General features: G+C 42.7%; 1 protein-coding gene across 4 annotated transcripts in view; it reads left to right on the top strand.

Moving 5' to 3' along the window:
* Pde8 (phosphodiesterase 8) overlaps positions 1-14,058 on the top strand; it is a 406,334-nt gene that overhangs the window by 156,995 nt on the left and 235,281 nt on the right. For 3 of the 4 annotated variants that reach the window (XM_083130652.1, XM_083130651.1, XM_083130653.1), the window contains one exon: positions 641-753. The exons of the other annotated variant lie outside the window; for it this stretch is intronic. In XM_083130652.1, coding sequence (XP_082986778.1) covers positions 641-753 — 113 coding nt within the window. The remainder of the gene's footprint in view (positions 1-640; positions 754-14,058) is intronic. 4 annotated transcript variants of the gene reach the window in all.

Here is a 14,058-nt window from a genome sequence, read left to right on the forward strand (position 1 = left end):
CGATGTGATGACGCACTTGATAGTTCGCTTGTCCAGGACATCTGTATGCAGACCAACATGATCGTCGCACATCTGAATTCTGCGTCATGTCCTGGCAGATGTTTTGCGGAGATATTCCGGCGCCACGTCCTATTAGCATCAGAAAGGTCATTAACGTGACAAGGACGGTACGGTTTGCATTTTATATCAAGTTTCATGTGTTTCATCATGGTCGAACGACTGCAAATCAACAACAATTAAACATACTTTCCGACGAAACACCAGGGGCCACTCTGTACAATTCACCATTTGACATTAATGAATTGATCTTAGTTCTTACATCTGTCCCGGGAATCTCAGGAGCAAGCGTCCAAAAACAAGTCACTGCGCAAGTAGGGCTCGATCAATGAACACGTGAGGGGGAAAAGCGACTGCGGCCATAAGCCCTTTGCAGAAGCGCGCACTGATTTGCTCCGCCCCCTCGCTTTCTCCCCTTTTCTACCGTTGTTCACGGCGCTGCTCCACAGATTCCCGAGGCAGAGTGTAGGCGTTGTTCCATGACCAAATATACTGATCCGTGTTACCGCACGATGCTCTCAAAAATTTTCTAATCCTGTACCTTTGTGTTTGTGTAACGATTTTGTTGTTTTTCATTTCGCAGGACAGACCTCGTCGCCGTCGACGAAGGCGTCTGTACGTGACGAAAATTGGAAGTCTCGGATGTTGGGAGGCGGCAAAGAAGCCCACACACCATCAGGATGGACGTCCACTGGCGTGAGTAGAATGTAGATTGTTGCACTACATCTGTAGCCCTACTGTAGAGTTCTGATCCCGAATCATGCTCTGGATTCGTAAATCATACTGGCTCAAGGTGAAATATATGAACTGTGGGGCGTTCCGTGAAACATGTTGACTTTGCGGTTTACGCCTTCGTATGTGTGCTTGGATAGTCTTATTGATGGACTTGTTTCTCCGGCGCACTAAAGCTGTGTTTGTCGTTGTACCTACTTGCTGATCCAGCAAATGGCTTTCTTCCTCCTCTTTCATTGCTTCCGAACTTGAACTCGTAGTATCCTTCAGACGATATATCGCGATATTGAAAAAATATCGTCCAGGCGATATCAACTAGACCATATATTGTCGCAATATTTTGGCGATATATATCGTGTAGACGATATTTCGTCACGATATTTTGGCGATATACGAGGGGCGATCAGGTTGCTCTGACCCTAACATAGAAAGAGCGGCAATAGGGTTTCAATTTTTTTTTATTTTTCAACATACTCCCCTGCAACTCCAATGCACTTCTCCCATCGGTGCTCCAACGCGTGGATACCTTGCAAAAAAAAAATCTTCCGGCTGGTCCTCCAACCATGAGTCCACAGCCCTTATCACCTCAGAATCATCAGAAAATTTTTGACCACGAATGTCATTCTTCAAATGTTTGAACAAATGGAAATCACTGGGGGCCAAATCTGGGGAATAGGGTGGGTGGGGCAGCAATTCGAACGATGCATGTGCGATAGCGGCCCTCGCAATGCGTGAGGTGTGGACAGGTGCATTGTCCTGGTGAAGGAGCACACCACGGGTCAACATCCTACGCCACTTTTTCTTGATGGAATAACGTAATTTCTTGATTAGGTCACAGTAGTATGTGCCAGTGATGGTTTGGCCTCTTTGTAGATAGTCCACAAGAAGGACACCCTTGCAGTCCCAGAAAATTGAGGCCATCACCTTTTTGGCTGACGTTTGCACCTTGAACTTCTTCGTTGGTGGAGAATCTGGGTGTTTCCACTCCATGCTTTGTGATTTTGTTTCTGGGTCGAAGTGATGGACCCATGTTTCATCCATAGTTACAAATCGGGCAAGGAAATCGTCTCTATCAGCACGAAACTTGTCAAGAAGTTCTTGACTGATGAGCACTCTGGTGAGCTTCTGATCTGGGGTGAGGTTTCGAGGGACCCATCTTGGAGCATTTTTTTTCATTTGCAATTCCTGGGTAATTATGTTTTGCACAGTGCCATATGACAGGCCACACATCTCAGCAACATGACGGATAGTGACTCGACGATCCTTCAGCACGACATCGTGGACTTTGTTAATGTTTTCGGTCGTCATGACAGTTTTTGGTGCTCCACCTGCATGTTCATCCTCACACGACTCTCTCCCACAATTAAACTCACGACACCATCTCTTCACCATACTGTATGAAGGAGCACTGTCCCCTAATGTATCCACCAAGTCCTCATGAATTTTGGATACCGTCCACTTCTTCTTCACAAAATATTTGATCACCGCTCTCACCTCAGTTTTCTCCATTCTGGCACATTGACACAACTTCACTCAGTTAAACCCCTGTAAAAAGAAAACTGTACGTTACTCAGACTTGCAATTCAGATTGAAAGCATATAAAGGATCACTAAACAATAACAAAATAAAAAATCAATCGTGACGTCATTCCTTCTATGTTAGGGTCGGAGCAACCTGATCGCCCCTCGTATATATATCGTGTCGGCGTTATATCGTCACGATATTTGGCGATATATATCTTGATGGCGATATCGTGTTGACGATATATCGTCACGATATTTGGCGATATATATCGTGGAGACGATATATAGACGATATCACAATACGGAAAAATATCGTATCGTCTGTGACGATATATCGCGAAATCAAATTTCCAATATCGCGCATCCCTGGTCTTCAGGCATCTCTACTCTGTCTCGGGAATCTTTGTAGTGAGCGAACGAAAACGAATGCGCAAGTAGTGACAAAAGGGTTCGACCAATGATCACGTAAGAGGGAACGGGATTGCGTGGAGGGGGAAACCGATTACAGCCACCAGCCTGTCGGGAGCGAGTACCCCTTCGCTCCACCCTCTCGTTCTCTTCCCTTCTTGCGCTGCTTTGCTCCAGACATTCCCGGGATAGAGTATATATCTTGTAACCAAGAGATCACAGGTTCGATTCCTAATGATTGCAAGTTTCAGTGCTTGTGGCTTCACTGTAGATCCAGCCTCAACTAAAATGATTTTAAAGTAAGTCTCCAGAACTTCACTGCATCATGTGTAGCAACAAGAAAAACATTTATCGGCAGTATATTCAGAAGCTCCACACAAACATCAAATTCACATGGAAGAATTTAATAATTGAATGAAGTAAGTCAGCTATGTTATGTATCTTTCTTATGAGCAGGGAACGGATTTATATGTAGTAAAAAGTGTAAGATATGCAAATATATATTTAGTTATTTTATTCAAAATATGGAATTAAATATGAACTTACGATTGTGAAAATGGCAATTTTTCAATAATGAAGCGAAAATGGCAATTTTTCATTAAACAAGATGCTCACTAAATAAATAAAATGCACCAGCCTTACGTGGCATTGCAAAATTCAAATACCAAGTGTGTTTTATTTCTGTGCCCAAAACTAGGCTTCCATGACATTAATTGTAATTCAATATTCTGATACCAAATGTGCTTAATTTTTCGTTAGCAAAACAATAGATTGCCAAACTTTCTTTTTTTAAGTGCCGGAACGTGAATCTCTTCCTGTTGTTTCTGAAGACAAATATATAATAACTAACACTGCGTCCAATATCCTATGAAGTAATGGGAGTAATTGTAAATAAGCAATGGATTTCACCGCGAAACCTTAAGTTTACATTCTCTACTGTTGACAAGAATGTTAGAATAACAGATGCATTTTCTATTATCAAGATTTAAAATAAGCAGAGAGTACAAAACGAACAGAATTCAGAGTAACGATGTGTTTTCTATTATCAAGATTCAGAGAGAGTACAAAACGAACAGAATTCAGAGTAGCAGATGCATTTTCTATTGTCAAGATTTATAATAAGCAGAGAGTACAAAACGAACAGAATTCAGAGCAACGGATGCATTTTATATTATCAAGATTTAAAATAAGCAGAGAGTACGAAACGAACTGAATTCAGAGTAACGGATGCATTTTATATTATCAAGATTTAAAATAAGCAGAGAGTACAAAACGAACAGAATACAGAGTAACAGATGCATTTTATATTATCAAGATTTAAAATAAGCAGAGAGTACGAAACGAACAGAATTTAGAGTAACAGATGCATTTTATATTATCAAGATTTAAAATAAGCAGAGAGTACGAAACAAACAGAATTCAGAGTAACAGATGCATTTTATATTATCAAGATTTAAAATAAGCAGAGAGTACAAAACTAACAGAATACAGATGAATGGAAAACGTAAGATGTTTAACGCAAGAAGGAAAAATGTAGTGATAACATGAAGAGGGAACATAGGTCGGAAAATATTTCAAATTATGGAAATTATATGTAAAAATAACTGAAATATGTGCTTAAGCTAATATACCTTAATATGGTGGAAATATACTTTGGTGTCTCTTTCATTATGAAGAACTTTGTCAAATTTAATTTTTGGACATGGATTATAGCTGGATAAATTACGATACATAAGTTTCTGCAGTAAAGATTGGAAAGTCTTGTGGAAATCGAATTAATGATTCCACTTTTTTTGTGGTTAGTACATTACACATACAACTTCTGTCTCACTTTTAGATACGTGTAATCGGTATTGCTGTAATAACAACGACAAAAATGATATCGCTGTGTGGAATATAAGCAGAATCGAGCTAACACCGTTTCATTTGTAGAACGATAATTTTGCCGTTACCCGTTTTTCCCCTCTTAATTTGGCTGCAATTTCACTCCAGAAAGTGGGGACAAGGAACAGAAACATGCCTTTTAATGTCTGCAGGAGAGAATATTTAGAATTCTTAATTCGCCAGAACGACCTCGTTTCTACTCTCGGAAAATTGCGTACGACTGCGAGAAGTACGTGTCGAATCGTCCGCGTAGACGCATAATATGCTCACTTTGCATGCGTCCCGGTTTTATTTTTAAGAAGGGAGGGTACAAAAGTGGGAGAGGAAGAAGAGTGAAAAGGGGGGGGACAATGAGGCTTAAAAGAGAACAATGCAAGACGGTCCGTGCTTGCAAATGAATTATTAACGTGGCGTTTCCCTTTTAAAGGACCGTATGCGACGTTGGTCGGACAGGACTTCCACGAGATGTTTGCACGTTACGATTGCGTGTCGTGCAAGGACAGTGCTTGCATATGGGCGGGTTGGGTTTTAAACGGTACGGCTGGTTTAGTCGTAGGAAATAAATGCACGCTTTCTGTAACGAAATGACGGTGCTCGGTGCAGTTTGAAAGCGGCGCCAGTGGCTTGCGACTGGATGTTAGCTACCCTTCTTCTCCCCCTATCTAATACGTAGTAAGTGGTAGCAGTAAACGTGAAAGGTCAGATTTCTAGTAGAGATTGACATGCTATTTATACCTGAAACTGTATGTCCAATCTCAGGTAGAGAAAAATACTGACAAGAGACAGAGAGAGAGAGAGAGATGAAAACGGGAAAGAGAGAAGGATAGAGCGCAAAGGGTCACAGAAAGAAATATGCCGGAAAGACAAAGATGCAGATAAGAGAAGACAATGACTAGAGAAAATACTGAAAGATGCAGAGATGAAAATACAGATAGATACAAAGAGGAGGGAAGATACAGGTAGGTACAAAGAGAAAAATACAGATAGCTAAAGAAAGAAAAATACAGATGTGTACAGAGAGAAAAGAGGAGAAAATACAGAAATATACAAAGAGTAAAATACAGAGAGATAAGGAGAATGATAGTGAGAAAAATACAGAAAGAAGGAACAAAAAAGTACATGGATATATACAGAGAACAAGAGAAATTAGGAGAGAAGAAACCGAGAGAAAGATAAAAAAGAGAGAGAAGTAGATAGTTGTAGATAAAGAATCACGGAACTTAATAAAGGTAAAGTTCCCCGTGAACTTTGCACCATGTCATGAGGCATATAGTATAGGGGGATGGGACGGAAGTTAATAAAAGTATAATTGAACTTGTGATGAGAACTGTGCCATAGAAGCAACCTCAGCAAAAGCATTCCTCGACGAATGCTTAAATACTTACAGTAATTTAATGCAATATTATATTAATTATTACAACACTTCGTAATCGGTAAATGACAAAAGAAAAGAAATGGAGATGGTGGGATTTGAACCTACGATGTTTCGTTCTTGACGAAAAAGTATAAAAAGTGCCACCGCCTAATCAACTTCGCCATGAGGTTGCTAACGAGAAACGCTGTGGAAACAACCCTGTGACTGGGTTCCGAACCATTTTTCGCCACAGCTCAAGGAAAAGGTGCTCCTTATAGAATCGTCCGGTAGTGTGGAATATATTGTTACTGAAATTTCGCCTAAATTCGTGAGAGATTTGCCTCTTTGCATTCAAATGTGACGACAATTCTCTCCAGGTGGAGGAGAATCTGTTCAGTATTTCAAACTGCATATAAATTCCCTACTTTTCAATTTCAGTACGAAGAATCGTAAAAAAATTTCAACATTCGTATTTCTACTTAACAATTTTTGTTTAATTGTGTATTGTTGAAAAAATATTTAAAAATTCACAACAGCGTTTTCATTTAGAAAGAAGAACTGTTCCAAAGTTGACTACTGTATGTTGGCTCTGAAGTGCTATGTTGCCAAATTTACGAATTTCCTCAGGGCGAACAAATAAGGTGTTGCGAAGAGTACGTACCAAAATTAATGAGTGGATTCCTTCTGCCTTCGACTTCACGGAAGCTCCTCGGCTCTGACATGAAAATCGATATTGACAACGGAATACGATAAAATTTTGATAGTCAACGAATATGCAACGCAGCAAAAACCGTGTGGGTGAAAAATCTTTGCCACGCAAAGGTTCCCACAATAAAGATTGATTTCAGAGACTAGCAGCACCCGCGGACAACAATCATCAAAGCCTCCACAGCAGTCTCGAAGACATTCGGAGAGACGTAGTCCTGAGATTTTCTATTAGTAGAGTTTTTCGTCTACACACAAGTCAGTAGGTTGATTTGGTACGTTTAGGTTGAAATCTGATATCGCATGTATCAAGTTGTAGCGGTTTAGAGATCTTTTGTTTAAGAGCGTGTTTGCGAATGAGTTTTTTGTTTTGTTTGAATTTTACGCAATTTATCTCCTCCTCAGGCAATTTGAGCAGTTCAAAAACCTACCTTCTTAATATACAACGTGTTCCGTTCAAACCTCCCACATTTCAATTCATCATTGCTAAGAGGTTAAGAAACATAATGGAATGCGAGTGGTACTAGACGAAAGAGAAACTCAAAGAATGTTATTGCATGACCTCGAAGTTCACCTTTCTCTCACTATGCAGCGCCACAATCGCATAAAGCACAATGGCGACTCAGTAGCAGCGCGCACAATCTGTATTCTTGTATGCACAGACAAAATCAATCATTACAGTGCAAAGAAATTTCCAGAGAGAATCTGGAAGTGAAGCACCTGATGGGAAAACCAGTCAGGCATGGTGTGCGAAGTTTTGGGCGACTGGAAGTGTTAATAAACAATCCGGAGGTTCTCGTCTACGTGTTTCGGAGGAGAAGGTTTATATTATGTAAACAACATAGATAAGGTGTGGGGAAGATTTTTCAAAGTTTACCTGGAGCACATAACTACTCGTATTAGTTGGGCATTGGTTGAATGTGAAAAGTAACTAGGACAGAATGTCAACATAAACTTAACAGATAGAGTAAGAAATGAAAATGTCGTGAGGCATGTCCACAGAAATAGAATCGTCAATATAAGGTGCAGGAAGTTACGCACACCATATCCAGATATGTGAAGGAATAAATAAGAAAACTGGAAGAACAGAAGGGTAACAACACAATGGAGAACATCAAGCAAGCGCTAAAGACTTAGATTGTGTAATTTGAACTAAATGAAGACCCTCCCAGCTGAAGTCAGCAAAAGCATCCTCCATGTCCGAGTGGTGAGCACAACACGCTACGACGCCAAGAGTCCCAGGTTCGAATCCGGAGCCCGGGCATGAGTCTTATTGTCCCTTTATCAATTTCATCATATCATCGCTCATTCTAATCTTCGCGATTAGCCAAAAGTTGCAGAAATGCGAAGTAAAATAAACCAAATCAATCCCAAGACAGCAAGAATTGGATGAAGTAAAGCAACAAAGTGACAAGGGTATAATATGAACCAGACCCACTACCCGTTTACCTGTAAACAGGAAGACACTGAGAGCAAAGAAGAATGTGATGAAGTAAAGTATGAAATAAGGGGGAAAACAGCTGGGGAAAAAGGTAAAATAATTTTTCGTACGGGGCAAGAAAAGAGCTTGAAGAAACCAACGCCAAATTTCTGTACTTTGAAAAGTACTCTGGATTTGAGTCTCAAATTGATTTTAGAAATTTGTGTTTCTCGATGCTACCTTGCGCAACATGGTTCCCTCATTATCGCCCTTACGTCGCTACAAGTCAGTATTGAGTTTGGAAGAGAGCAAATATTACTTCTCTTTCCCACTCGGAGGAACACTAACTGGGAACATGACATCTGGTTGTGACGCATGTCCGAATCAACAAGAAAAAGGGTTCGAAACGCGAGGAAAGAAAGCAAATTGGCACCTTCGTCCCATCTTGTCCACAGACTCTCTCTCAGCCTCCCGGCAGCTGTGACGTTAAAACGGGAAGGCTTTTTGGGGTCGTGACGTGAGCAGCGACTGTTAGGGTAGTTTTATTCCCCAGAAATACGTCACAACAGACGGGGAAATGGGCAACAAAGAAAACAAACACCGAGGCTAGGAAACGCCGCGAGTTAATCCACGCGCCTTCTGCTGTAAAACCATTTTCTGCCTTGCTTAAACCACTGTTAAGACCCAGCGCGACTTATCTCGGGATTTTCTGCTTGAAGCTAAAAGATGCGTAGGCCTCCTTGATTTTCATCCTTGGAGATAGTAGAGAATCTAGCATTTCCCGCTTTCTTAGTAACCAAAATTAGTTTTTATATAATCGGAAATGCGTATGTAGGACGCGTGTTTAATTTTTTGCGGATATCTAAGAAGCTGCAAGAAAGCCAGTTGTCGATACCAACGTGCCATGCTTTGGAAAGGCTGGTAGGACAGAACGATAAATGTAGATTAGATATGTCAATATGAAAGACATGGTGAGATGTACTTATAAATGATACTCTAGAAGTCGACTAGAGGCAAATATGTAGAATATGAACTGGAGTAAGCAAATCGGATAAAAATTTGAATACAAAGATCCCTTGGTATGCAAACAACTAATACTAATGAACATATTAAATACAGGGTGGTGCAAAATTCCGTTTACAACGCGGAGGAGGTGAATCGCCAAGTGAAATGAAGACGAAAATGTAAATGGAATTTTGTCGAATGACGCACCGTGTCAGAGCTAGAGGATGCCGAAATCGTGTGAAAATGGACTTCACACCTCCATATGCAGACAAATAGTACTCATGAAGAAGATGCGGCACGATATCCCCAAAGAAAACACACCTGGGCTAGCGAATGATGCACAAATCGCGTGTCGAAAATGAATGCGGCAGGGATTCCCCACAAGAAGTGAGGGATTCCCGGGAATATGTCCGACATGGAACGCAGGAACCAACGGGGGTACAAAGGGAAATGACGGAGGTCACAGCACATGAAGAACATTTCGCCAGGAAGTGTCCGAAAAGCAGGCTGCAGAAGGGGATTCCCCAGAGAAGAGGGGACACAGACAACATGTGCAAGAGGTGTATGATGACACACACGTACGCAAGTAGTATTCTTTATTGGCTGTGGAAATGACATACGATACATATCACAGACGTTGTTGAAAATGTCCACCAACCACATCTACACACAGACGGCATCGGCGTAGCAGGGACGCTCTGGTATGCTCAAATACGTTGTGCATGTCAGTGATCATCCCAGCAGCGACGGTAACTCGAGCAACGAGGTCCTCCACACTTTCCACCGGTGTTTCGTAGACCAGCATCTTCATTTCGCCCCAGAAGAAGAAATCTAGCATTGTGAGGTCGGGTGACCGAGGTGGCCACAGTACAGGTCCACGCCTACCAATCCATCTATCACCGTATGCATTGTTGAGTACAGCTCTGGCTCGGCGGTCAAAATGTGCAGGGGCACCGTCATGTTGATACCATACATCTTGCCTAATTGCAAGGGGCACATTTTCCAACAGTTCAGGTAGAACTTCCCGTAGGAACACACAATAGTTCCCACCGGACAAAGCATTGGGCAACACGTACGGACATATCAGGGTGTCCCTGACAATGCCACACCACACATTCACTGCGAACCGTCGCTGAAAATGACTCTCAATGATTGCATGCGGGTTTTGCACATCCCACACGTGACTATTATGGGTATTGAAGACGCCTTCTCTGGTGAATAGTGCCTCGTCGGTCCACAACACTGCATTTGGAAAATTGTGGTTTGCAACGGTTTGTTGCAAATACCACTGACAAAAAGCAAGGCGTAGGGGAAAGTCCGTCGGCTGCAGGTGTTGCACCCTCTGCACTTTGTATGGGTGCATACCCTCATCGTGCAGCACGCGTAATACATTGGTATGGTGCGTGTGTCGCACATGGGCAATGGCACGGGTGCTGGTGCCTGGCGTCTCCCGTATCCTGTCCAACACTTCCTCCTCAAATTGGACACTGCGCACACTGCGCGGTCTGCCACGATACCACACCCTAGGTCGTATAAATCCAGTTTCACGTAAACGAGCATCCACCTGTTGAAACAGGACATGTGATGGTAGGCGCCGATTTGGAAATCGTTCGCGATACACACGCCTTGCCTGATGGCTGTTTTGGTGTGTCTCACCGTAAACGAGATGCATATCGGCAAGCTCGTTGGTGGTGTATGTCGCCATTGTCAGGCTCACAAAGGAGCACACGAATACGTACGAAACTAACTTGTGGTGTACCGTTCACGACTACAGCACTGAACATTCCACACAGGTGTCCACCCCGTACAGACAACACAGATGGTACGCACTACGTACAGTCACTTTAGCAATGTGCTCAATTTCACCACACGCCTCAGGATGAACACCTTGCGACAACACGCGTAACTGACAGGCAGATCGCTAGTTGCGTACACTGACGCGTTGTTTGTATGTACGTATACCAGCGATAGCGGGCAGGGGCGGGTAGCATCCCGCTGAGCGCCTCTACCGGAGCTTTATGTACTACTACGTCTTCCGTCGTAGTATTTGCAGCCGATATCAGTACGTGCTGGTCGTTCTATCACGTGTACGTACGTATTTCATTTCTACGTACAGCCTTGGATAATACTTGTGTACGTGTTTGTCATCATACACCTTTTGCACATGTTGTCTGTGTCCCCTCTTCTCTGGGGAATCCCCTTCTGCAGCCTGCTTTTCGGACACTTCCTGGCGAAATGTTCTTCATGTGCTGTGACCTCCGTCATTTCCCTTTGTACCCCCGTTAGTTCCTGCGTTCCATGTCGGACATATTCCCGGGAATCCCTCACTTCTTGTGAGGAATCCCTGCCGCATTCATTTTCGACACGCGATTTGTGCATCATTCGCTAGCCCAGGTGTGTTTTCTTTGGGGATATCGTGCCGCATCTTCTTCATGAGTACTATTTGTCTGCATATGGAGGTGTGAAGTCCATTTTCACACGATTTCGGCATCCTCTAGCTCTGACACGGTGCGTCATTCGATAAAATTCCATTTACATTTTCGTCTTCATTTCACTTGGCGATTCACCTCCTCCGCGTTGTAAACGGAATTTTGCACCACCCTGTATACAATGCGTCTATTATGTAGTAAAAGTGTTAAATTGTTGTTCTGGCGGAAAATTTGGGTCTATTGCAAGGCAAATTTCGGTCTATTGCAAGGCAAGTTTCTGTCTCTGATGTGAACTTTCGGTCATTCCAATGCAAGTTTCGGTCTCTGGGGTCAAATTTCTGTCTATTCCAAGGCAAGTTTCGGTTTCTGGTGTCAAATTTCTGTCTATTCCTAGGCAAGTTCCGGTCTCTGATGTCAAATTTCGGACTTCCAGGCAAGTTTCGGTCTCTGGGGTCAAATTTCTGTCTATTCCAAGGCAAGTTTCGGTCTCTGATGTCAAATATCGGCCTATTCCAAGGCAAGTTTCGGTTCCTTCGAAGGCACGTTGCTTTTTCTGGTGTCAAATTTTGGTCCCTTCGAAGGAATTTTTTTTCTGGTGGTAGGCTTTCGGCCTCTTCGGAGGCAAGTTTCGGTATATACTGTCTTTTGCTGGTCTCCGGTGGCAGATTTCTGTCTCTAGTGTCACTTTTCGGTCTGACATCATATTTGCTTCTCGAACCCCCTGACGGCTTGACTAGAATGCAATAAATTGAGAGCCGTACTAAAGCAAGTTTAAGAGCACTTATATGGGTGTTTTTTTTCTGTATTTGTGATTGACGATTGAAGTACAGTATGTTTCTCCTGAAAGAGAGAGTTTTTATTTCTCAATCTAGTCCAGGCCCAGCATATGCTATCCCTTTCTGTGGTCTTTTCTCTCGATGTCTTCTCTAGCCAGAATGGAATGAGACGTGATATGCTTCGGCATTGTGATAATAGCAACTGGAAAACTTACACGCTTGATTGGAGTAGTCTTGTATAAAAAGGAAGACATTATTCTACGTTTCCTTCGCGACATGAGCTTACTACAGTTGCGCACACGTGTGACCTTTTGGGGCGAACGCGCAGTTCATTCATTGCGAATGAGTGCCCAAAGAGTGGGCATTTGAGTGCCTCGACGGAAGGGTAAAAATGTCAGCAATAATAAGAGAATTGATTTACGAGACTGGAACAATTGAAATTTCCTGTTGGTACGTGATCTGTCTGCGTGACCATTTGGTTCAGCCTGATGACGATTGTCTCTCAGCCTTTTTTTTGGCGAACGGACACCATCATCCTTTACCGTTTGCACCCTCCAGTTGGATCAGTATCAAGGTCAGCTTCTCCAATTTTCAGATCTCCAAGTGACGCACTTCTACTTTTTAATTTTTTTATATTTGGCGTTGATTTTCTTCCAGTTTCGGCTAATCACGACGATGAAGATGAGTGATCATGTGAAATTGATGGAGGGACAGTCACACCCATGTCCGGACTGGATTTAAACCCGAAAAACCTGTCGTCGTAGCACGATTTGCTTACCACTCCGCCATGAAAATCGTGATTGAAAGGTTTGGTTTATTTTGCTTAGTTTTTCCCCCACTTTTGGCTAATCGGAAAGATGATGAATGATGATAAGATGAAATTGACGAAAGGGCGATCACAAACACACATGCCGTCCTCGGTGGCGGAGTGATTAACACACTGCTCTACGACACCAGGAGTCCCGGGATCGAATCTCGGCTTGGGCCTGGGTGTTCTATGTGGGCGTTCCTTCATAAATTTCATCAGATCATCCCTCATCCTCATCTTCGAGATTAGTCTAATCTGGCAGAAAAGTGAAATAAAATATACAATCTACGTGTAGACAACATGGCGACGAGCGTGAGCTTAACAGTGGACGTGAAATAAAATACTGCGTTCCAGTTGATTTGTTGTTTTAAGTCCACTTTATGCACAGGAAGGCTATTCGGGACTGGACCTACCGTTTAGAGTTGGGATCCGAACCACTGTGCAATTTGCCTCCACCGGGTATCGAACCCGGGACCCCTTCATTACAAGGCGATGGCGTTACCTCTACGCCGTCGGGAAGGCCCAGCGCGTTTCAGTTGAAGAAGTGGGAAAAGTACATTGTACTCTTCATTACAATTACAGACAATTTTGTATTATGTGTCAAACAAAATGTATGGAATATTCTCGTGATTGACAAATGTACTTGTTTTGCATAACAATTCCCGAGACAGAGTGTAGGCGCTCCAAGATCCTTGGCCATGCCTTCCTAATGGCGTACTGGTAACTCTGTTGCATTGTAATCAGGGGTCCCGGGTTAGAATTCCGGTGGAAGCAGATTGGGCAGAGAATCATCCGATCCTACTTTATGCTCAATTTGACTCTAAATTTACTTTTACCCCCGCCCCTTCTGAAAACGCCTCCCAGTTATACAATTTAGTCAAGACCTCTGGGAGGACCTCTCGTCCAGTCGCGATTAGCCTATCTGAGCACAAAGTGGACTTAAATCAAGCTAACGTT

Source organism: Lepisma saccharinum, chromosome 11, assembly GCF_977018435.1.
Source record: "Lepisma saccharinum chromosome 11, izLepSacc3.1, whole genome shotgun sequence".
NCBI classification, from domain to species: Eukaryota; Metazoa; Arthropoda; class Insecta; order Zygentoma; family Lepismatidae; genus Lepisma; species Lepisma saccharinum.